The sequence below is a fragment of the Aethalodelphis obliquidens genome, unplaced genomic scaffold (assembly GCF_003676395.1).
Source record: "Aethalodelphis obliquidens isolate GAN/ISIS:26980383/991018 unplaced genomic scaffold, ASM367639v1 scaffold9, whole genome shotgun sequence".
In the NCBI taxonomy this organism is placed as follows: Eukaryota; Metazoa; Chordata; class Mammalia; order Artiodactyla; family Delphinidae; genus Aethalodelphis; species Aethalodelphis obliquidens.
Genome location: NW_020837953.1, coordinates 18,550,246 through 18,576,429, shown reverse-complemented (window position 1 = coordinate 18,576,429; position 26,184 = coordinate 18,550,246). Strand labels below are relative to the sequence as shown.

General features: G+C 39.7%; 1 protein-coding gene and 1 pseudogene across 7 annotated transcripts in view; one reads left to right on the top strand and one right to left on the bottom strand.

Annotated features, from left to right (window-relative positions):
- The window catches only part of FOXJ3 (forkhead box J3), a 131,257-nt gene extending 105,624 nt beyond the window's left edge, over positions 1-25,633 (bottom strand). For 3 of the 7 annotated variants that reach the window (XM_027108904.1, XM_027108909.1, XM_027108910.1), the window contains exons 1-2: positions 25,483-25,587; positions 3,258-3,318 (exon numbers count right to left, since the gene is read on the bottom strand). In XM_027108904.1, coding sequence (XP_026964705.1) covers positions 3,258-3,301 — 44 coding nt within the window. In that variant the 5' untranslated portion in view covers positions 3,302-3,318; positions 25,483-25,587. Of the gene's footprint in view, positions 1-3,257; positions 3,319-19,486; positions 19,571-25,482 lie in introns of those variants that run through there. The other 4 variants (XM_027108911.1, XM_027108908.1, XM_027108907.1 and 1 more) reach the window with 4 other exon arrangements.
- Positions 5,906-6,536, top strand: LOC113621738 (60S ribosomal protein L17 pseudogene; annotated as a pseudogene).
- Positions 25,634-26,184: the final 551 nt, after the last annotated feature.

Here is a 26,184-nt window from a genome sequence, read left to right as displayed (position 1 = left end):
TCGGCAGGTGGACTCTCAACCACTGCGCCACCAGGGAAGCCCTAAGACTACTTTTTAATCATAAAAATACAGTAAGTAAATTTTTAAAAATAATTTTAACGTGTTCAGATTAAACAAGGATCCAATATCATCTATAGAAAACAATATTTAACTTGTTTACCCTAAATATTTAAAGGGCAGAGGAAGAGATTTAATTCATTTACTAAGTACCCTCTCCTACCCAACAAATTTTTAAAATGTCACATACTTTCATTCCACCCCCCATCTTCACTTCACATAAGTCATCTACTCCCACTCCCACCTATGTTTACAATCCCCCACCTGCCTACCCATTTTCTCATTCCTAGACACACGGTCCAGTTCTTCTCCACCAACTCAAATGCTTTCCTGTCTTGAGGCTAGCCACTTTCTAGATATATAGGTAGTATATGCAGGCATACACAAGATATGAAGGTAGTATATACAAAGAGAGTTATGGCAAACAAGCAATGTTTGTCAGCGGATTTGAGATTTCCTGGGGTTCCCTGGTGGCGCAGTGGTTAAGAAACCGCCTGCCAATGCATGAGACACGGGTTTGAGCCCTCGTCCGGGAAGATCCCACGTGCCACGGAGCAACTAAGCCTGTGTGCCACAACTACTGAGCCTGTGTTCTACAGCCTGTGAGCCACAACTACTGAGCCCATGTGCCACAACTACTGAAGCCCACGCGCCTAGAGCTCATGCTCTGCAACGAGAAGCCACCGCACCGAGAAGCCCGCACACCACAAAAAAGAGCAGGCCCCGCTCGCAGCAACCAGAGACAGTCCACATGCAGCAACGAAGATCCAATGCAGCCAAAAATGAATACATTAATTTTAAAAAATTTTTTAAAAAAGACTTCCTGCTCTACTTCTATTTGGATAGTATAGTTGGGAGGTCGTTTCTAGCTTGAGGAAGACTCTATGGGAAAGTAGACTAAAATTTATTGTGGTTTTAAGTAATCCAGTTTCTCTTCCCTTTACCAAAAAATAGTTATTCTTTTCCTTTCCTTATATCAAACCAAAGCTAGCTTTCAGTTAGAAAAATCAATGACAAACAATGGTCTTCTACCCATACATCTGAGAATGTGAATTCTCTGCTTCACAGAAGGACCATATAGAATATTACAAAAAATGAAAGATTAGGATATAAGGATACTAAATATCTCAACTCAAATGCCAGAGAGTTTCTCAGTTTATTAACTAAATGCTAAACTTATAGGTATAGCCACAAAAATTTGATTCTAGGATATTATACACTAGAATTATAACAGTGAGCAGGTTATAAAATAATTCATGGCATCTCTTTCATCATCTCTTCCAATTATATAATTCTATCAAGCGAAAAAGGTTAGGCATATATCATTCCTAACCCAATGTCATATTCAATCTTCACCTAAACATAACTATTCAAATTAAGGGATTTATAATCCCAGTAAATGACTTTAATATATGACTGTTTTGGCATAACCCACAAATAAAATATCTTTAAGGGACTCTATGATCAGTGGAAGATCAAAGTCTGCAAAAATATCCTGATATGGTCATATCTAAAGTTTTAAATATTCAAAAAAAGGGTAAAATGATTCCTCCAACCATATTAAACAAAAGGACTCAAGTGAAATTAGTTCTACAGCAGCTTTGGGGATTAAAGAAGTCTTTTTTTTTTTTTTTAAGTTCTTTTCAAAACTATACAGGTGTCCCTTGTTGGGAGGTGGGGGTGGGGGCACATGGACTCCAACAAGATAGAAAAGTAATCACTTCACCTACTTCCATTATAAGCTGGAAGATGCATTCTCAGGGAAAGAAATGCCATAAGGATATGGAGTAAAGCTCTCCTACTGAAGGAAAGGAGAGCCAGCCTTAGTCTCATAAAAATTCAAGTATATAAAAACTAAAAAGGCAACTTTATTTTTCTTTGGTGGCATTCTGAACCACCAGAATTTCTTTCATGCCTAAGGACTCCTTGACTTCACATTCATGGCTCTAATAATTTTGTATCCCTCCTCTCTCTCTTTCCTGCCCTCCAAAGCTGGTCAATTCCACCTCTCTTCATCACTTACTCTGTTCCAGCCACAATGACCTCCGTCATTGCTCCTCCAACCTAACGAGGCAAGTCTCCTGCCCCAGCAGCTCCTGAATCCCCTCTGCCCAGAACGCTTATCTTCTACCTACCCAGATATGGTTCATTCCATCACTCTTTCAGGTCTTCATTCAAATGTCGCCTTTTCAGTAAAGCTTTCCCTGGCTACCCTATCTAAAATAACCCTATCTATATTTCCTATTCCCATTCTCTATTTTATTCTTCATCTTAGCTCTTATCACTGTCACTATCTAACATATACTTCTTACTTTTTTTATTAATTACCCCGTCACCAAAATGTAAGCCCAATAATTACAGGATTTTTATCTGTTATGTTCACAACTGTAGTCCCAGCATTTAGAATAGCTCCTGACAACATATTAGGTGCTCAATATGCTGAACAAATAAATGATACAGCTAGCTACAACACCACATGTAACTGGTAGGTGCTGCCATCAACAATTCATATTCTAGTCTGAAAGATCCCAATTAACAGATTAGATTTAGGTTATTTTTTCAAACTGTGCGCTGGGAACTAGAGTAATCCCTCAGGGGCAACCGTGGGGGTAGAGAATGGAAGCCCAAGCAAGCAGAAGAGCCCGGCATTCATCTGCTTTATTCACAGGTTTTCACTTAAGATTTAATTTATAGAAAGGATTTAGCAACTTGGAAAAAATCTAAAACCACTGGGTTGAATACAACTTAGTTCCTATTTTTTTACATTTTACTTATTTATTGTAAATGAGGATAATCTAGGTATCATATTTATATCATCCTTTAAAGAGATTTAAACTACCATCTAGTCTTATTTAATAATCTGCTACAAAGGCAATAAAAATTTACTATGTATTTTCTAATTAAAATAAGTAGAAACAAGATTAGTGTTTTTTTAAAAACGGAATAACAAAGAAGAGTAAAATTGTTATTTCATGTACAAGAACATATGTAAATTCACTAAGTGGAGATTAAGATCCAAATCCCACTACCACAAATATCTCTGTAAGCAAAAATATGTCCCAATCTCACAAAATAGCACTATTTACCAAAACAAACTACAATATTTTATTCTGAACCTTACAGTAAAACTGATTCTAATATGACTTGACCAGCATAACTTTTAAAATGTTACATGTTCTAATAAAAAGAAGAGCACTAACCTTAATGAAGTTACAGATGGACAAGCCTGTCCATACAAACCCATCTGGCCACAAAGAGAATCTGAAAAGTAAAGGAGAGTTAGTTATCAGATGCTCCAAAATAAATTAAACTATAAATCACACTACCATTCTAAAACAGAAATAGAACGCTAAAAGATTCACCATTATTTGAACACATACCCACAAAATTTAAAAATGCTGTTAAGCAATAAGACATTACGCTGAGGAAGACTGACAATACGAGGAAGCACAAGAAAAATAGGCACACTATAACTGTAACATCCAAAAACGCTAAAAACTCATAAAATTTAACAAACTGTTATTACGCTTAGTTACAGATAGAGAGTGTCCAAACTGTTTAGTAGAATCCCAAGGATTCCAGAGAGGTGCCTAAAGGCTACCAAAGAGCTGAGCATGCAGGTTCCCATCCCCACATAATTGTCTCCCATCCCATCTACCCTTCAATCAAAGCAGTGCTATCTTTGTTGGTTTTGCATAATGGACTTCACTAAAACTTCATTTGAAGAACAGTTCCACTGCTTAAAAAAAAAAAAAAAGTTAAGAATAGCATTGAACAGAAGGAGCTTTGTTCAAATTCTAGCTGTGACACTAAGAGACCTTGAAGAATTTATATAACCTCAGTGAACCTCCATTTCTTCATCTGTAACTTGGGGATAATACCACCTGTAACTTTATTTATTCATCAGGGATAAACTGCAGGTTTGTTATTAGAATTAAACAAATCACTAAACAAATGTGAAACTGTCTATTAGCACTACTACCTGGCACAAGGATGATCCACAAGTGTCTACAGGTAACATGAATGAGAGAAGCTGGAATGGGTATAAATATGCATACACAGCACAAATGGAGATTGTGTGCCTGCAACTAAAGAAAACAGGTTCACTCTGAAAAGATCAGCTGCTATTCCCAGTTCTAGCCAATTGTTGCTAAGCAGGATTGAAAGCCCAGTACTGTTAAGAACTTCTAATTTTTCAAGAGAAGCAAGATACCCAAAATTTTATCTGAAATCTCCTGATTTTTATTTTCTAAATACTATGTGGGCCAAACAAACCACTGGATGTTGTCCCAAGTTTATAACTTTTAACTTAGTGGCTGACTGAATTCCCTGCATCTTACTGTCCCGTGCATGCACTGAAGAGAGATGGACACTTTACTTCTGCTAGAACAACAGAATAGATAGCTTGATCAACATGCCCACTGGAAATAACAAACACTGGATAAATTTTTTTAATCTTTACATATTAATCAATAACCTGAAAGAAAATAAAGTATGATCAAGGCTAAAAACTAAGTGAAAGAGGGAAACTAGAGATGTATGCAGAGTACTGAAACCAGCTTTCATTCACCTTCAGGGCATTTTGCCAAACCCTATGAATTTCAGCTTGCAATTCCAAGGCCTATTAGGGCTCAAGGTACAAGAGGCAAAGTCCAGGTGTTACCCAAGAGAACTGCAAGGGAAACTTAACCTTGGCACTGAGTGCTGGTGAGGGATTGGGGGGCTATGAGAGCAGTTCAACAGTATCTCCTCAGACACTCACAACCAGAAGCTGACCCTCACCTAGATTATGGTTTAAAAAGCTTCATACTTAGAATTTTGTTTAGGGTAGTCCTAGAATGGTAATGTCTCCCACCCAAACTTGACAGAAGGAAATGAAAATCCTCTCTGGGGAATCTGCCTTTGATCTAGGCCTGGGAGAATTCTCAAGGATAAGGTCCCAAAATAAATAAATTCACAATCAAAAATCACAAAACCAGAAGGAAACAAGCCACTCAAGAGTAAGATACAGCTGAAACATCAGCTGGCAGACTCAAAACCTCAAAGACCTCAGATACAGGAATTACTAGTCACTTTTCTCTACTGTTTTTTACTTTATGGGTGATTTACCTACTCTTGTATTTCAAACGCCTGTAATGCAGATGAATCTCAAATCTACATCTCTATCAGGGATCAAACTCCTGATCTCCGAACATAAATATCTAACATTCCCTCCCGAAATCCCAAATTTACTATGTCTAAAACTGAATTATCTTTTTTTAATGTATTTCCTATCTTGATAAAATGGCACAGTCCTTTATCTAAGAATGGCTTTCTTTTCCTTTGTTAGAGCAGGAAACTTCTTTTCAATTCTTGATTTCTATGAGGAATGACTTCTCTAAACATCCCTGGGCTCCCAGCCCACTCCTCACCAAGTGTGTAGAGCTAACTCCAGGACTCTACATCCAGTATTCTACAAGGTAGTTACCTGGGTATGACTGCTCTGCTGACTCTAACAACCTAGACATCAGGTAAGCTGTCCAAATTGGGTGGGCAGGGACAAGAGAATGTGGAGAGTCAGCCAGCCCATTTGTCTCTTAAACCTAAATCACATTCTACAACATTCTACAATATTAGCTTTATCAAAAACAAAGGTAAATTCTTACAAAAGATACCACAGGACCCAGCAATTCTACTCTTAGGGGTACGTGTGTGTGTGTATTTTTATGTATAAAAAATTTAAATATATGTGTGTGTGTGTGTGTATATATATATATATATATATATATATATATATATATATAAATCCTCTTGGGAATACATATATATGCACATATATGTATCCCCAAGAGAACGTAAAACATATGTTCACACAAAAACTTGCATACAGCTTCCTTTTCCAGTAAGCAGCCTGAGGTGACCTCTAAAAATGGTTCGCTATTCACTTGACCCAGAAAACCCCACAAAACCATGCAAGTCAGGAGGTTCAAATCTTCGTGTTCACTTTAAGAACACTCGTGAAACTGCCCAGGCCATTAAGGGTATGCATATCCGAAAATCCACCAAGTATCTGAAAGATGTCACTTTAAAGAAGCAATGTGTGGCATTCCATCATTACAATGGTGGAGTTGGTAGGTGCGCCCAGGCCAAACAGTGGGGCTGGACGCAGGGTTGATGGCCCAGAAAGAGTGCTGAATTTTTACTGCACATACTCAAAAATGCTGAACGTAAGGGCTTAGATGTAGATTCTCTAGTCACTGAGCACATCCAGGTGAACAAAGCTCCCAAGATGCAGCACAGAACTTAGAGAGCTCATGGTTGGATCAACCCATACATGAGCTCTCCCTGCCACACTGAGACGGTCCTTACTGAATAAGAACAGACTGTTCCTAAACCAGAAGAGGAGGTTGCCCCAAAGAAAAAGATATCCCAGAAGAAACTGAAGAAACAAAAACTTATGGCCCGGGAATAAATGCCACAAAAAATAAATGCAAATAAAAATAAATTTAAAAAAAGAAAAACACAAGCAAAAAACGTGCATACAAATGTTCATAGCAGCATTATTTATAAAGCTAAAAGTGGATATAAACCAAATGTCCATCAACTGATAAACAGATAAACAAAATATGACATATCTGTACAATATCCATATAATATACAGTGGAATATTATTCGGCCATAAAAAAGGAATGCCGTACTGTTACATGCCACAATATGAATGAACTTTGAGAGCCTTATGCTTAGTGAAAGAAGTCAGACACAAAAGACCACATATTGTATGACTCCATTTATACAAAATATTCAGAATGGGGCAAATCCTAGAGATGGAAGGTAGATAGTAGTTGCCAGGAGATAGGGGGATGGGAGGAGGAATGGGGGTAGGGAATGACTGCTAACAGGTTTCTTTTGGGATTGATGAAAATGTTCTGGAATTAGATAGTGTTGATAGTTGCACGACCTTGTGAATAAAAACCTTTTGTATACAACCACCAAATTTTACACTTTAAAATGGTTAAGTTTTACTACCAACTCCAGCTCCTAAATGTCTTTCTAATCTACTGTGGCCTCAATGCCTTAGTTTCAGTTTTCTCCACTTTTAATTTAGATTACTGCGCCTAAATGGTGTCTTGAACACCAGTCTGGTTAACTGGAAGAACAAATGTACCAATCATCTTCTCCCTACCCAGGCAGATGCCCAGCAACATGGAACTCTCACAAAAAAAGGCTATGATTCACAGTGAAATCAGGAATATCTCAGTGTCCTCCAAATCACAAACTCACATTTCTGAAGCCAACTATGTTGAACAATTATATTAATTTGTTCAATTACATCCAAAATTTATACAGTTTAAGTTGGTGCCAACAGCACCTAGTAGCATTTTCTGCAAATCCTTTGAAAATCAACATACAAGAAACTTTGCATAGCATGACACCACCAGAGGACAGGGAGTAAAAACCAGTCATTCACTGATGGGTATGCTACAAGAAAAACTACTGCAGTACATCCCATCACCAACAGAAAGAATATGGAATTCCTTTTAATATAAGCAGTCTTCATGTGTACATTAAAATGAGTTACAAACTATTCACATTTAGGAAGCAGATGTTTAACTAACAGGTATATAACAATACATTATCTGGGAGGAGGAGGTGAAATGGGACTAAGAATTTTGAAAAAGCTCCCAAGTAATTCTTATGAGCCCTTCTCTCCTCTCTCCCACCACACAGATATGCTTTATAGTTTACAAAGAACTTGCAACATTCATGACCTTGCATCAAGAACCCAACTGAGAATCTCAATTGTGACCTTGGGAATACTGTTAAAAGGAAAAATTCATGCCTCAGCTACTGTGACAGTAGCTTGAATGAAAGCAACACCATATCAGATAAAAGTAGGAATTAGGGCTTCCCTGGTGGCCCAGTGGTTGAGAGTCCACCTGCCGATACAGGGGACGCGGGTTCGTGCCCCGGTCCGGGAAGATCCCACATGCAGCGGAGCGGCTGGGCCCGTGAGCCATGGCCGCTGAGCCTGTGTGTCCGGAGCCTGTGCTCCGCAACGGGAGAGGCCACAACAGTGAGAAGCCCGCGTACTGCAAAAAAAAAAAAAAAAAGAAAAAGAAAAAGTAAGAATTAAAACTTTGTTGAAAATGAATACTATAAGCACTAGAGGTCAAGAGATTATTCCTTCTTTTTCTAACTTCGGAATTTAGCTCTTTCAAAAGACCTGAAAGTAAAAAATTCACTAGCACCCATGAAGGAACAACCCCTCTGAATCAGGTTCCTTGACTGAACACTGTGAATTGTTATACCATTAGTCACAGGTAATCATTAAAGCAGTCATGGAAATAACCCGTGTCTTAATCAGCCTAAACAGGAAAAATCTGTCAGAGGAAGGCATAAAGGGAAAAGAATCCTGCTGAGTGAGTAGCAATCAAGCTGTCCACTGCAGCTTCACTGGTTAAACCTGAAGGCAGTGATGCAGCTATAGCTAGAAAGTGAGAACTCAAGAGTCACATGCTCTCAGAAAGCAAAAAATCATGTGAGAATGATCAATTCACCATGGTAATGTTAGAGGGAGAAGAGAGGCCAAAACTTAAATTTGGAGAACTCTAACAGATTTAGAGAAGACGAACCAGTTAAAAAAAAAAAAAACTTGAGAAAACTGTACTGGAGGTTGCAGCAAGTGATTTAATGGATAGAAAGGCAATAGTGCTACACACAGATTAAGATGGACATAAACTGAAAAGACAATACTGGCTTTTAATAGAAGATCATTATTACTATAGAGGGTGGATCTTGTGGACTAGTGAAAGCAAAAATTAGACTGCAAGGGTGTTAAGAATAAGGAGAGAGAGTGAAGTAAAAGTTTAGCCACAAACTACATACAATGAAAATAAACAGAAAACGCAAAAAAGGTCAAACAGAGCAGAGAGGAACAGATTAAGAAATCAGGAAAGGTGAAGAATATGTTAGAAAGCTCATCACAGTATATCCCCATTATCCTGTTTTATTCTTCATAGCTCGTCATCATCTGATATGATTTGATATGACTTTTGTTTCACTATCTGTTTCTCTCCCACTAGAATGCAGATAAAAGTTTCTGTTTCATTCTCTGTTATATCCCCAAATCCTGGTATACAGTCTGCAGCCATATTTGTTCAATGAATGAATAAACCAGGTTCCTCAAGAGTTGGAAAAAGAGAATAAACGTAAAATAAGAACAACTAAAATCTAACTGAAAACTCACCAGATTTTTTTTAATGTAGTCTTTGTATCCATTACTTCTCTCTGCCTCCAAGCAAGTAATTTCAGACAAATTCACAGTTAGAAAAGCAAGTTAGGTATCCAGAATATATAAAGGACCCTTACAACTCAATAATAAAAAGACAACCCAACTTATAAATGGGCAAAGATTTGGAGATACAGCACAGAGGAAGAGCATTTGACTGCAAAAAAAAAAAAAAAAAAAAAAAGGGGGACAGAGATTTGAATACACATTTCTACAAAGAAGATATTAAAATGTCCAATAAGATATGAAAAGATGTTCAACGTCATTAGTTATTAGGGAAATGCAAATCGAAATAACGAGATACCACTTCACACCAGCTAGGATGGCTATAATCAAAACAACAGATAATAACAAAGGTTGCAAAGATGTGAAGAAACTGAAGCCCTCATACATTGATAGTGAAAAACGTAAAACAGTGCAGCCACTTTGGAAAACAGCTTGGCAGTTTGTCAAAAAGTTAAACATAGAGTAATCATATGACACAGCCATTCCACTCCCAGGGAATATACCCAAGAAACGAAAACATACCTCCACAGAAAAATCTGTACACGAACGTTCACAGCAGCAAAAAATCATAATAGCAATAGTGGAAACAATCCAAATGCCCAGTAACTTGACGAATGGATAAATAAGATGTTATAACCATACAGCAGAATATTATTTGGCAATAAAAAGGAATGGTACGTGCTACAACATATATGACCCTTGAAAACATGCTAAGTGAAAGAAGTCAGTAACAAAACTACACATTACATGATTCCATTTATATCAAATGTCCAAAACAAATTTATATTAGTAGTTAGATTATGGATTAGTAGTTTCATAGGGCTGGGGAGGCAGGTAAAGTGGATTGACTGCTAATGAGTGTGGGGTTTCTTTTAGAGGGAGAGGAAAACATTCTATAATTAGACTGCAGCAATGATTACACAACCCTATGAATATGTTTAAAAAAAAAACATTGGGGCTTCCCTGCTGGCACAGTGGTTAAGAATCCGCCTGCCAATGCAGGGGACATGGGTTCGAGCCCTGGTCCAGGAAGATTCCACATGCTGAAGAGCAGCTGGGCCCGTGCACCACAACTACTGAGCCTGTGCTCTACAGCCCGTGCTCTGCAACAAGAGAAGCCACCACAATGAGAAGCCTGTGCACCGCAACGAAGAATAGCCCCCACGCTCAGCAACAAAGACCCAACGCAGCCAAAACTAAATAAAATAAATTTATAAAAAAACAAAACCATTGAATTTTACACCTTAAACAGGTGAATTATATGGTATGTGAATTTTATCTCAATAAAGCTGGGGGGGGTTCCTTTGGTTTTTTTAAAAGAGCAAGTTTAAGAACCATCACACACAAAATGTTCTCTTGTTCTGTAAGCTGCTGCTTCACTAGTGCCATATGAGTGCCCCCCGCACCCCACAAAATGGAAAAGGGGAGAGTAAAAGTAATGACTTCACCAGAAAGCAACTCTACTATAGCAATTATTTTGAAATCTATAACCCCTTGAACCATTAGTGGTTCAAGAAAGTTTGTTTTCTGGTGGGCTCCACCATTTCCAAACCATACTGTTTATTAATTAAACATGTTTAATGAAGATACACTTATGTATACACCTCTATATACCCTGAAAAAATTCTATAGGAAACCACTCTAACACTATATATCAACTACTTAGGTTATAACCCTCTCTTCCTAAAAACAACACTAGGCCCAGGTGTTGTTATTCTCTTATAACAGAAGATGAAAAAAAGCATGCCAACCAACAATCAGCTTCAGCTTTATAAGACTGTTCCTGTAGGAGTAGGAAGTGTAAGGCTGAACTGTCTCTTTACCCTCCATAGTTTAGGATTGCTGTCAATAAAACAGGTGGTAAATGTGGGTGAGGGGAGCTTCTTGGCCAAACATCACAGAGCTGTAACTTCTTCCAAACCCCAAACCTAACTTCCTGAAATTTATGTAAGCAGATCACAGGCCACCCTCTTCAAACCAAATCATAACCCAAGCAAATAACACAGGATTCTATTTCTGGGTCTGTCATTAACTCACTGGATAGTCCTGAAACTTCAGTCTCTCTACTATGCTCAATAACTTAACCACAATTTCCAGTCTCAAAATCAAATCATGTGGTCTAATAAAGAACATTTCCCCAACTTGTAGGTGTACTTTTATGGAAAATCTAACAAAGGTGTATGAAGTTAAATCACATTATATGTTTAAATCATCTTTAATGAATATACATGAAGTATGAAAAATTCAAAAGACTGTTTACTCCAAAAATGTTGAACTCTTCCATTTTAAAGTTTTAAAGGTATTCACTAAACAGAGAAAGAATAAGTTTCCAGAGGGCTGAAGGGTTCTGAGGCTTTAAATTTAAGCTCAGTTATATTTAGAAAACCAAGATGCCACCTCTCTGGATCCCATATCTTTATCTTGGGCATTTGATGCATGTGCTTTGCCTGGTATAATTCAAAGCAAGAGATCCTACCATATCTCTGAAATGTAAACTGAACATATCAGGGATTTCCCTGGTAGTGCAGTGGTTAAGAATCCACCTGCCAATGCAGGCAACATGGGTTCGATCCCTGGTCCGGGAAGATCCCACATGCCGCGGAGCAACTAAGCCCATGCACCACAACTACTGAGTCTGCGCTCTAGAGCCCGTGAGCCACAACTACTGAAGGCTGTGCACCTAGAGCCGTGATCCACAACAAAAGAAGCCACCAAGCGGAGAAGCCTGCGCACCACAATGAAGAGTAGCCCCCGCTCACCGCAGCTAGAGAAAGCCCGCACACAGCAAAGCATAACCAACGCAGCCAAAAATAAATTAATTTAAAAAATAATAAAATAAATTGAACATGTCAGAACAACATATTGGTTGTCAGAGGAATGAGATGCTATACACCTAAAAAGATGGGCAGCTATAGTCTCCACTCCTAGAGCTGTTTAACAAAATTAAAATTACCTGCCTGGTCCTCAAAGCAAGTCTACAAACCATGGCCAACTTTATAAGAATCATTTCTATCCAATTCCTGGAAATCCTAATTCAACAGTCTAGAGCAAAACCTAGGAAATCTATTCATTACAAGTATCAGGTGATTCTGATACACAGCTTAATTCAGGAACTATTGGTTTAGGAGAAGGATAGCAGAAAGGTTTCATATCATTTGCCAATTATACTCGATAGGTAGTAGCTGCCTGAAGTGCTACACTGCGAAGGTCATGTCTAAACACAAGAAATTAGTAGTTTGCCATGGACATGGTGATGGGGAAGTGGCAACATCCAAACCATGTATCTGCCATTATGTGATTCAGACCACTGAATGGGCTTTTTTCTATTTTTAAGGAGGCTTTTGGGGTAAAAGAAGAGACCCAGAACTGGATTATTTACTTTTATTTTATTTTATTTATTTTTAATTTTTGGCTGCGTTGGGCCTTCGTTGCTGCATGTGGGCTTTCTCTGGTTGCGGCGAGCAGGGGCTACTCTTCTTTGTGGTGCACAGGCTTCTTATTGCGGTGGCTTCTACTGTTGTGGAGCATAGGCTCTAGGCACGCGGGCTTCAGTAGTTGTGGCTTGCGGGCTTCAGTAGTTGTGGCTCGCGGGCTCTAGAGCGCAGGCTCAATAGTTGTGGCGCACGGGCTTAGTTGCTCCACGGCATGTGGGATCTTCCCGGACCAGGACTCGAACCCGTGTCCCCTGCGTTGGCAGGCAGATTCTTAACCACTGCGTCACCAGGGAAGCCCCTGGATTATTTACTTCTAACTGGCAGAAGCTCTGTCTCTGGAAAGGTAGTAGGCAGGAAGAACAGCCCTACTGGCATATGTGCCAGGACTCTCCAAAAGTTAATTATTAAGCTTTCCATTATTATACAGAAAAAGAAGACAAGATTTTTGCTCTCAAAATATCTATAATCTTGTTTGAGAAATGAAAATTCTACATGACAATATAAATTTGGTCCAAAAAAGGATATTTGTGTCTTGAGAAGTTCCACGTTCCACTAAAGGTGGGAATTAGTGGAGCATTGAGTGCCAGGCCCAAAACAGTATAGTTTGGATTGATTCAAAAGGCAATCAATTGTGGGTTCCTGATCAGGACATGCCTGAAGTAATGTACTAAGAAGATACCACTAGCAGCATTTTCCAGGAAAATATATGGGAGGATATATAATCAAGGCATGACCCATCCGAAGGCAAATAATCTCTTTCATATTGTTTCTGTATGTACCTGTCTCTGCCACTGGATTGCAGGCCTCCTAGTAGGCCAGGCACATGTCAAATTAACCTTTCTACCTCCCATAATGCCTAGGACATGTTTTGTACATAACAGTCCAAAATGTTTGCTGAATTCCTGTAAATGAAGGAAAACCCTTAGGGCTATTTCAAAAGAAACAGTAACAGAACTTGGTATAGAGACAGGAAAGGTCAAAGAAGTGGACACAATGAAATTATGCCAAAAAGTAAGGGGGGAACTGTGTTAGGCTAAAAGAGACAACAAACGTAACAACTAGATGTAATGCGTAGACCTTGTCTGAATCCTGATTCAATTAAAAACCGACTGTAAAAAGACACAAATAGTCAAGGACACATTTATTATGAACTGGATATTGTGATAACACTAGTAGGAAATATTGTTAATTTCGTTAGCTACAATAATGGCATATGGTTATGTAAGAAATGTCTATACTTTTTAGAGATGCATACTGATGTTTGTAGGGGTGAAAAGACAATGCCTATGATTTTCTTTAAAACACTTAAGCAAAAGATAGTTGAGGCATATACAGCAAACAGCTTAATAATTATTAAATCTGTAATGGGTATAGAGGGATTCATTATATTTTATCTAGTTTTGAGTATACTCAGCAGTGATGGACTTTTATGTTACTCCAGCATTGTACAACTAATTCTTTTTCTTTTCTTTCTCAGATTTCAGGAAACTTAAGAATCACTAGTACTTCTGAGAAAACAACCTAGACTCAATCAGAAAAAAAATGGGCATTCATGTGTTAGCTCTACTAATAGGAAATCAGAGAATCTACTCAAAGAACTTCTTGTAAATTAATATGAGAACTGAATATGAGCCAAGACAGTGACTCAGCTGCTAAAACGAAAACACAGTCTTAGGGTTCATTAGAAGAACAGTATCCAGATCAACGAGGGTAGCAGTCCCATTCACTCTTCACTGGTTAGCTCACAACTGGAGTATTGTGTTCTGTTTGAGTACCACGTTTTAAGAACACTTATGAGCTAGAATGCTTGCAGGGAGGGAAATCAGCCTAGTGAAGAGTTTAGAAGCCAAATGTCAAGTATAGAATGAAGAAAATGGGTGTGTTTAGCTTGAAGAAAACACTTTCCAGCATTCCCTGTCTCCTCTACGGTAGAGACTCAGTGTAATATTTTCCAGAGCTGTTAACAGGCATTCCATAATCAAGTAAGTTTGAGTCAAGTATTTTTTTTCTCTCTAAGGGACTTATCAAAGTGTTCAATATCCTAAAGCGCTTTATCACTCTTCAAGAAGTTGTTCAGTATTTCCCAAATGTAACCATTCATTCATTCAACAAATATTTACTGAGCACCTATTATTTACGAACACTCCTCCAGGCTCTGAGAATAAACAATGAACATTTTCAATATCCTTGAGGATAGTTTGTCAAACAGCCAGGCTGGGCCTCTTGCTACTCCTCTAACTTGCATTGTTCTTCCTCATCTCTAGGTTTTTGATTATGCAGTCAGCCTAGTCGACCCCATCACTAATCTTAATTCAAACATTATTGTTTCCAAGAAGTTTCCTGATCATCATAAGCAAAACCACTCTTTTCAACAAACCCATGGCTTTCTCTGTATCAGTTCTCTGAGAAGAGACTATGCCTCTTCATTACCTTTGGATCTCTCACAATGCCCCGGACCATGTTTTGCATATGTAGGTGCTGACAAAATATTTGCTGAATGAACAATCGCATTCATATATTTAGAGTTATCTTGTCAAAGAAGGCAAACTAGGTGTCTAATGTTCTGCAGAGAAGGACTAGGAAAAAGAGATGAAGTTACAAGCAAATTTTGCCCCAATTAGAGCTAACAACAAACAGGCTACCTTACAGCTATCGGTGACTACAGGTGTTCTAAGAGTAGGCGAATGACTCTTTCTCAAATGTTTTAGTGGGATATCTCGCTGGCCTGAATAAAAGATTAACTCTTAAGATGTTAGGAACTACTATATATCTATATATTACATATATAGACATACATACATATATATATTAGACAAAAGGTAACTTTTGATACAATGCATCGATGTTAATATTCTTCAAGTTAAGCTCAAATATGAAATATCCTTCCATTTACTAGTACAGTTGATCCTGGAACAACATGGGGGTTTACCCGAGTATAACTTACAGTTGCCCCTCCATATCTGCAGTTCCTCCGCATCGGCAGATTCAAACCATGGACCGTGTAGTACTGTCGTAGTCACAATAGAAAAGTATCCTCCTACAAGTGGTCCTGTGCAGTTCAAACCCTTGTTGTTCAAGGATCAACAGTAGAGAGAATAAAAGACAACAAAAGACACTGTCTCCATCCTAGAAGAATCAACACAGGTTTCTTAATTATGCTCCCAAAGCAAATCGGATATAAATATAAACGCCTGGGTCATCTACCTCAGTAAACAACGCTCCTTAGATAAGGCAATTCTCTAGATCAAGGATTTTCAATATTTTGGAGTCAGAAAAATAATTATGAAACCATCAGCTCCTCTTAAAGCCATCTAACCACACCACCAAAAGCATTAAATTCTTCAAACAAGCTAGTCATGCTGCTTTTTAGTTAAAAACTAGAAAAACAGAAAAAATGGGTCTCTCCATATGCCTAGGATCTCTCTTCTGATGTCTCTCCCAAACCAAAAGCTGTAGTCCTTGATGGCAGGGACCCTATCAGTTACTTGTGTCCCCAGCATTTAGTACAGTTCCCAGGACATAACACATGGTGAATAAATGAGCAAATGAATGAGAGAAACTGAGTCCAATGTCCCCGGATGAAAACAAGTACCTTAAAGAATCAATGACAATTTGGTTTTTCTTATTAGAAATCTGCCAAGGAAATTAAAGCAGATGAGTAGGTTCTTAAATCCAGTTTTCACTATAAGTCAGAGTGCTACTTTTAGGTCATTTATTGATAAGTAATTACTATATGTAAACCTAAGTTCCTGGTTGCTTCTGGGGGACTAAAATTAATTTATTGACCACCAGAGCTAAATGACCAATTTCTACAAAGAAAAACCCAAAACACTTAATACACCCACAACCTGACCTATAAGATTATAATCAAATAATTTATCAAACTGATTTATTAACATAACTGCCTAAAAAGCAAAATACTTTGATAGCACCAGTGTTTAAACTACTCTTCAAAAGTGCTACGATTCACATTTTTCCAAATTCTCATTTGAACCATAAAAATCATACATGTTTATTTTTTAAAGACTAGAAAACAGAAGACTATAAAAATGATATATGCTCACTGTAGAGAACTTATAGAAAATATAAACAGGTTCAAAGGTGAAAATAAAGACTACCCAACGTGATGCTTTCTTTCCCAGTCTTTTTTTCTGTGTAGTTATAAGTTCTTTATATATTGTCACTCTTCCTGCCCATCGGCAAAAAACAGTATGTTCGCACTATGGCAGTAACCCAAGCACCCTCAATCTCTAAATGTTCCAGATACAATTCCTCATTCTCTATATTTTTATAGATGTATACTTTCATAATAATAAGACCAAATCTGCTATTTAGTAATCCTTAAAAGTTTCCCTTCTGATTCCATCTCCTCACTTCCAGAATTCACAAAGAATGCAAGTTCAAGTAAAAATACATCCAATTACTGGAAATGGACCCAAATTTAACAAAGGAAGAAGCTGCTCTCAACAGTTGTATGTACCCTAGTCTGACATTATCACAAGACAATGCTCCAAGGAGCCCAGGTCCTTTGGGGTTCTTAAACTTTAATTTCTACCTCAGAAATCCAAGTGTGTGCTGCATAAAAACCTTGTCAGCTGGGCTTCCATGGGGGCGCAGTGGTTAAGAATCCGCCTGCCAATGCAGGAGACATGGGTTTGAGCCCTGGTCCGGGAAGATCCCACATGCCACAGAGCAACTAAGCCTGTGCGCCACAACTATGGAGCCTGCGCTCTAAAGCCCATGAGCCACAACTACTGAGCCCACGTGCCACAACTACTGAAGCCCGCGTACCTAGAGCCTGTGCTCCACAACAAGAGAAGCCACCAGTGAGAAGCCCGCACACCACAAGGAAGAGCAGCCCCCGCTCACCACAACTAGAGAAAGCCCACGTGCAGCAATCAATGAATAAATAAGAACGCAATGTAAGTTTAAAAAAAAAAACCTTGTCAGCTTTCTACTAAAAAGTACAAGACTAGAGACAGAATGCAGGATCTAGGCTCCTGTCTCTGCTCTATTAAATAACTAAGTGACACTAAGTCAATCTTAGCTTGTATCTCATTTTCTCCATTTATCAACAGGAATACGAATATTATTGCCTTACCTATATCACAGGACTGTTTTTCTAATAGATCAGAGAAAAAGCTTTTCATAAAGTATTATTCAAATTAAGGTGGAAATCTTTCCAACGCACACATGCCCTATAACAGACATAAAACGTGACTTCCCTGATACACAAAGACGCCATTTCTGATGGTGATTACTATCTACATATACACGTGAGACAATACCATCAACAGGTCCTTACACAGGGTAGACAAGTAAAGCATGTCACAGATTCACAGACCCAACCACACTAGCAAAAACTGATGCCATATATGGTTTATCTCCTGCCATGACAGTCTGCTCCATCTTCATTCAGAAGAGTCAACCTGCTCCTGACTGCAGCATATTTGACTGTTGTGTCTGTAATTAATTTCCCAAAGTTCTACAGACAAGCCACAGAAACTTTTTAGTTCTTTTTAATAATTTAATAAGCACCCATATACACACCAGCCAAAGTCTAGGATATTAATAACTTCTTTCTACCATACTGCACCCCTCCCAATCCCATCTCTCTGTAAGCAAACAGAATTTGAAATTGTTATTAATGAGTTCTAGCAGTCTTCCTCCCTTCATCCATGCTCTCATAAATCTATGTTTCACAGTAAGGCCAGGTCTCAGCCGTAGAAAAAGCCAATTCCAACTTCTGAAATGTTTAATAAGGTGACACTGGCACCACACTTTACCAATCAATCAGAAGATCAGTCTTATATCCTTGACACCACTATACCACTGGGCAGGACTCCATCTAGGTAGAATTCATTTACACGTTTTAGCTTTGTACTCCAGGTAAAAACTTTAGCTAAAACTAAGTTACTAGATAAAGTCTCCTTCACACACAGGGTCATCCTAGGATAATCAGTCAAGTCTTCAATGGAATCCATGACATATATATTATTTGAAAATAATGAAAAAATAGCCAATGCTACAGTTTAAATGTTTGTGTCCCTCCAAAATTTGTATGTTGAAATCCTAACCCCCAAAGATGACGATATTAGGATGTGGGGTCTTTGGGAGGTAGTTAGATCATGAGGGCAGAGCCTTCATAAATAGGACTAGCCTCTTACAAAAGATCCAGGAGGGATCCCTTGCCCCTTCCACTATGTGAGGACACAGCAAGAAAGTGCCAATTATGACCCAAGAAGGGGACCCTCACCAGAAGGTGACCATGCTGGCACTTGATCTTAAGACTTTCCAGCCTCCAAAACGATGAGCAATAAATTTCTGTTGTTTATAAGTTACCCAATCTGTGGCATTTTGTTACAGCAGCCCAAACAAAGACAGTCAACATGCCAGGTTTCTAGACTTTCTCTAAACACTTCCACCCAAGGACTTTGCCCATCTCCAAATTGTTAGCATTCAACTCAGAAGAGTTTTCTAGGACTATGTTCTAACAAGTTTCTCTTATTGCATCCCACAACAGACCTGTTGATGGGAAATAAGTCAGACAGAGCAGTGTTAATGTAGGTCTGATTATACCAAAATGAAATCACTTTAGATTTACAGTAAAATTCTTAGAGCAACCAAAGTAGTTTAGTAATTACTAGAAACTAAACTTAATGGTGCCAAAGAGTTCTTATTGAAAATGGTCCTAATTAGCTTATATCATATTCATACTTACCCAGTATTTTCTGTTGTTACAGCATTAAAGTTTGACACCATATATGAGTCTCATTTGCTCTCCATTTGTTGTTTTGTCTCAATTCTACAGAAAAGTAATAACCACTTTGAAAGACATTGCATTCTCAGGTTATCAGCTGATATACCAAGTAAAATAGCAGCCAAGGTACGTAACTACAAAAGATTACTTAAAATAAGTAGAATGCCATTGTTATAAATATAAATACATCGGGTTCCATATAACAAAGCTATTTATTTCCATGTCCCAGCAGATGGCTCACAGTAATAATGCTCAGTGGATCTGGTTATAACAAATTCTATTAAATCCAAAATCCTGTATAGCAGATGCCTTTTCCAATTTCAGTATAAGTCAATCTCTTTAACCAAAACACTGTGCTTTGGTTCTTGTTATTTGTGCACTAAAATCCAGTTATGCCAAATAAGACGGTCAAATTTTTTGACCGTTGTTATAAAATGCCTCTGTGGTGTTTTCTGAGTTTTGGGGTGGAGGAGGTAAAGAGTACCTCCATCTAGGACTGAAAGGCTAACTGTTCAAAATGGAAAACAAAGATTCACAGTTAAAGGGAGGCTCAGGAGAGGTTAAAGTAAGCTTCAGCTGTCCTAAGCCAAGGTTTCTGAATAGCGACAATGTGGAAAGCTAATGACTAACAAAGCTGACAGTGAAGAGCACTGAAAATAATGCAGTTTCTGAGTTGAGAGGCTATTAGCAGGGATAAACAGAAAAAAAATGTACCTGGATGCCTACACAACACGTATCTCTGTACACTGAAGTGTTAGATTGATATTTAAAAGAAATGTGGATGCAATGTCAACTTAATTTTGCTGTTTGTTTCCCCAACTACATTCAAAATCCAATCTTCATATTCTGGTCATACCCTTACTTGAAATAATACGCTCTATTAATTCATAACACAGTTAACAGTACAGTGATTAAGAGTCACTGAGTTCTGAAAATAGACTGCAGGGGTTCAAATCCTGGTTCTTTCCATCCCTAGCTACATACCCTTAGGCAAGTTACTTAACCTCTCTATGCCTGTATCCTCATCTGTAAATTTCTGATAACAAAAAAACCTACCTTTTAGAGTTGTTGTGAGGATTATATGAATAATAAATGAAAAACAGAACACTTTTGAGCCCATCCTAAGGCCTCAGAAAATGTTAGCTATTATTATTACCACTACCACTATCACCATCATCACATTAATCCCCAGTAAAGTTCTGAAAGAAAGGCAGAAATATGAAATGACTTATCTAAATCACAAACAAGTGACAGAACGAAGTAAGAAAAAATCTCATTTTATGTCCTGAAGATCAAACATTACAAGTTACTGATTCCCTAAGCAAGGGGATTTTCCAACTCTCTAATTCTCCAGGAATTCACAAGAGGCTCCTTTAAGTTAGAATAGCAGCATAGAGAAGTGGAAAGAGCAATGGGCATGCACTAAGATGATCTAATTGCTCCAACACTGACTTAACTGGGCAATCTTGGGCAAGTCACCTAATCTAAACTTCAAAATTACTCATCTTAAAAAACGCTTTGCCTACATCACAGGGTTGTTGCATGATAAAATAGATAACACATGAGAAAACATATGTAAACCATAAACACACCATATGAATGTTCAAAAGCCATGTCATACTCATCTTTATATCCCCAGTGCCTAGCAGAATGCATAGTAGAGGTTATAATCTAAAAGACAAGCCATGAGAGGGATGGAGTTGGCAGGGTGAAGATTAAAATGAAGATAGGGAGGATTTTTAAAAGAGTAAGAAACCCCAATGTCCATCAACTGATAAGTAGATACTTAAGGTAGTAGAGCCATACAATGGAATATTCAACAATAAAAAGGAATGACATACTGATACATACTACAAAAATGGATAACCCTTGAAACACTATGCTAAGTGAAAAAAGCCATGACACAAAAGACCACATGTTGTATGATTCCATTTATACAAAATGTTCAGAATAGGCAAATCTACAGAGATGGTAAGTACATTAGTGGTTGCCTAGGACTGGGGAATGAGGGGGAGAGTGACTGTTAATGGTTACAGACTTTCTCTTTTGGGATGATGATTGTGGTGATGGCTGCACAATTTGGTGAATATACTAAAAATCACTGAACTGTATGTACACTTTAAATGGGTGAATTGTATAGTATGTGAATTATCTCAGTAAAACTGTTTAAAAAAAGAATAAAAAGTGTGAGAGAAAGTATTAAATCACTGGCTTTAGAACACGTTTCTTTTTTTTTTAAGAAAAAAAGTGAGTTTTCTGATATTTGAGTAGCTTGGACATGTGGACAAGAATGGGACTGGAGGAAGCAATAGGAGAAAATACTAAGAATTACCACACCAGACCACAAAATCTCTACAAAGCCTTCTGCGGAAAGCAAATCTGGCATCTCTTCTTATCCTTCCTTTCAAAATTCTAAGGTTATAAATCACCTCCTGGTTCAATAGTCTTTTCATCATGATGATTGTTTCTGAACTTTGAGACTACATCTGATACTGTCTACCACACTATCCTTCCTATCCTTGGCTTCTGTGGCACTGATGTACTTCCTGGTTCTTCTCAGAATGCTTTACCTATTAGCCTATAATGTCACCCACAGTTCCAAACCTCAAAGTTCTCTCGCCATCATGCTACTAACCTCCCAACACTCATCTACTCCCATATTTTTTTTTACTACCAAATACAGTCCTGGTAAGTGCACAATCTACATTGCATCTCTGTTCATCTTATAGTGATATACTACAGGATTCCTCTATTCAAATCTTATCTTCACTAAGGTTGGGAAGCAGTGGTATGACTCAACCAAAATAATTCCTATATATTTTTTCTTTTGAATAGATCTGTTTTTCTAATTGTTGTGCTTAGATTAATATTAAACTAGCCTGCATTTCCAGAGCAAAACCAGCAAGGAGAAAAGGCTATCGGGAGTTGCAGAAGACTAGCCTTTTATTGAAAACTTGATTGAATACAATCGAAGTGCTGACCATAACTCACCTTAGCTCATTTATCTTCACAGTGACGCTTTCCTAATTTCCTCATCATTATCAGCCATTCTCCCAGGATTCTAGGCTTTAATCTTTTAATGTTTAATTTGCTCTCTTCCCTTGGCACACATTCAATCATCACTAAGTTCAAATTAATTTTTACTCAAACATACATCCTCTTATATATTCTATACACCCTTTCATAGGACAATATAAAGATTAAATGCATAGGCTCAAAGGCAAGACTGCCTGGGTTCAAATCCTGGCTCTGCTGCTTACTCTCTATAGGATTTAGGGCAAGTTACTTAACCTTTCTGTAACTCGGTTTCTTCATAGGAATAATAAGACCTTATTATGAAGATTTTATGAGTTAAATACATGTGAATACCTTAGAACATTGTGCCTGGCATACAGTACTCAATAAATGCTAGCTATTATTTTATTCCAAACATCACCATTTTATCTCAGACTCTCATCATCTTGTTCCTAAAATTCTCCAAGAGCCTTCTAGTCAGTCTTCCTACCCCAGGACATTCAACTAATTATGAAAACCTTCCTCAGGAACAATATGCATCATCTTACTCTCAATCTTTAGAACCCACTGTGGTACCCCATCAAATTAAACCCTATATCCTTAATAAGGTCCTCCACCAATACACACTCACCAAGCCTAAACTCATTTATTCTTATTCACCAATACAGATTCCCTATGCCAGTCAAACTGCTCAATATCTTTTGTACATTGCCACGTCTATGTCTTTGCAAATACCCCTTAACTAAATACATCTCTTGCCCTTTGAAAATTCCAAATTTTCCAAATCTCACTTATACCTTTGACTTTGGCTGCACTGTTATCCCAACCAGGAGCTTGATGTTGCTTGGAATTATGAATGATGCATGTTACATGTTGTTTCCCCAACAGAAGTGTGAAGAGACCACATATTTTATTCCTTGTGTCTCTTCATACAGACCACTTCACACGTAGCACTGTATTTTGCAGAAGTACACAAATGCTGACTTAACTAAATAAATATGCCTCAGAATGTATCAGAACAGCATTCTCTATTTTCCACTGCCCCACCCATACTTACCATGGTGAGGGCGGACAGAATCTGTATTTAAATATTTTTATTTTACATACCTAGAAAGAGAATATACTAACAATTGTACCAGATAAAAGAAAAAACAAACATACACTTAAAGAGAATGCACATGTGAAAAACCAAGAAAAAGTGAGAACTGGCCATTTTGGAATCTAAAAAGTGACTTCAAAATATGAGGATTTTTCATTTCACCAAACTAATGAATCAAAAAGAGCCAAAATAAACATGTCCTGACCCCATCCAAAAAAAAACCTAATAAAAGCATGAGGAAGACCCCAGCACCTTCAGCAGCACAAAACCAAGAAAATGATTCACCTTAACTCCAAGAACACAAAAAGAAAACAGATATCTAAAAAATTCAATCAAATCTCTAGATACTACCCAAAGAGAAAAACAGAGAGGAGTTATTGCTTTTCTATAAATATCTGCTAAAGTCTAGGAGGAATACAAGGCTTCTCTCACTGCTGCCGTGTCCTGCTCCCAGTTAAGGGAGCAATCTGTGGTCACAAAAGAGCAAAACACAGGAAGATGGAAACCTTAACCTGGAAGAGACATTAAGGAAAGAAACTACTCAAAACACGTTTCAAAAACAGTTTCAAAAACCAGAGAGTGCAATGATACTCAACAGAAAGAGAGGAAAAGTGAAATAAAAGAGCTCCCACGAAATGAGTGACTCAGTGAAACTACCTAGTGCTGCCTTGCAAATAAAGAGCTATGCATGTAACACATCCATGACATGCACGCCTGCTTCACTGGCAAACAAAACAGAAGGAAAAAATAAAGTAAATGTTAGGAAAAGACAAGGAAGATGCCCACCAATCTCTAACTCCCTGGCCAGCCCAACTCAGCTCATTCAGGAATCCAACTAGGAACAACTGAGACGTGGATTGCACAACACAGAAAAGAAAACGCGTCGCCAATCATACACACAAAAAGTAAAATGGAGAAGTGAAAACTATGCACCTCAATGCATCAGCAGCTAAAGCATATTATTCTCTCTTTAGGATTAAATGGTAAAGAAAAGAACAAGAGCTAAAGGAAGAGGAGGAAGATGTCAATGAAACCAAGTCCCCTACTGGTCTCAATTTCAGAGACTACAAGTCTTGCTTCTTCCAGCTGACCAACAGTACGCCTCGGCAAAGCAAAATGACCCTAACACCTTCCACGCCACCCGGAGGAAATCAGAGTAAAAACCACCCCGCTTTAACCTCCCTCCTCACTAGCTGCAAAAATGGAGGGGGGGGGGACACCCTACCACGTGGGCAGGATGCAACACACACAGGACAGCAACACGTCCGCATGGAACGGCTGCCTCTGCCCAATGCCGGTAAAGGACACGGCGACAGGATGGGTGGGAACGCAGGCCCCCGCACGGGCCTCCTCACCCCGAAGGGCACCCCCGATGCGCGAGATACTGGCCGCCTCGCCGGCCGAAAAGCACCCCGAAGCTTGAAAGGAAGAAGCTGCATCGTGCCGGGAAAGGGGGCTAGTCCAGGCCAGAGGCAGGTCACGGAGGGAAGACGGCCACTGTCCTCGGACTCTACGCCCCCGGGAACTCAGTCTGGCTCCCCCGGGCCCCGCCTGGGGGAGGGGCAGGAGGTGCGGAGCCGCCGCTTCCCCGCTGAGGAGCAGCAGCAGCTGAGAAGCGCCGCGGGGGAGGGAGCGACACAGCCCTCGCCGCCCGCCAGGCCTCAGCCTGGGCCCAGGCCCCCTGCCCCGCCCCGCCCGCCGCCGGCCCCGCGACGCGACCGCGGCTGTGAGGAGGGAGACGGCGTCTCGAGGAGGGCAGCCCCTACCTCCGTCCCGGGAGATGCCCCGGCCCCGCCTCCTCGCCCGCCGTCCCGGCCCGACCACCCCGGCAGCGGGCGCTCACCTCAGGCTGCGCAGGCCGGTACGGCCCGGCCGAGCCCCCGGCCGCTGTGTGCGTCTCCGCCCCCCGGGAAACGTCCCAACGGTGCCTGGTGCGAGCGGCCGAGGCCCGGAGCAGCGCCGAGAGCGGCGGCGGCAGCGGGAGCAGCCAACATCCGGGGCCGCGCACCCGGAACTACTTCCCAACCCGCTCCCCCTCCCGCCCCCGCCGCCGCCGCCGCCCCCGCCCCCGCCTCCTGCGACGTCGCTGCGCCACTGGCATGGCGTCAGCGGCGTCACGACTCCTCCGCGGTCACAGTCGTGGCAACGCGCTTGTGATCCTTCCGCTGGAACAAGTAGTGCCCTGGGACTCCCGGGGCCTTGGTTCTGTGCTGCGGGTATCAGCCAGCCGCCGGCACCTCCGAGCGACTTGGGGCGGGGATGATGGCTTGGACCAGGTCTCTGCTCCTCAGAGTGGCGGCCGGGGAGGGAGGGCGGCGGGGGCGGCTCTTTAGTTGAGGACAGCAGGGACCTCTGCCTGGGATCCTGCCCAGGGATTCCAGAGTCCCGTCCTCCGGGGGAATGGCGCCTTGTGACCTCTCCGCTAACATCCGCCACCTCACCTTAGCGATAGGCACCTTAGCCTCTCCGGAAGACTGGGCACCACGGATTCTACGACACCCACAAAGGCACCTTGGGCCTTCAGGACACTTCTTCCAGAACGTCA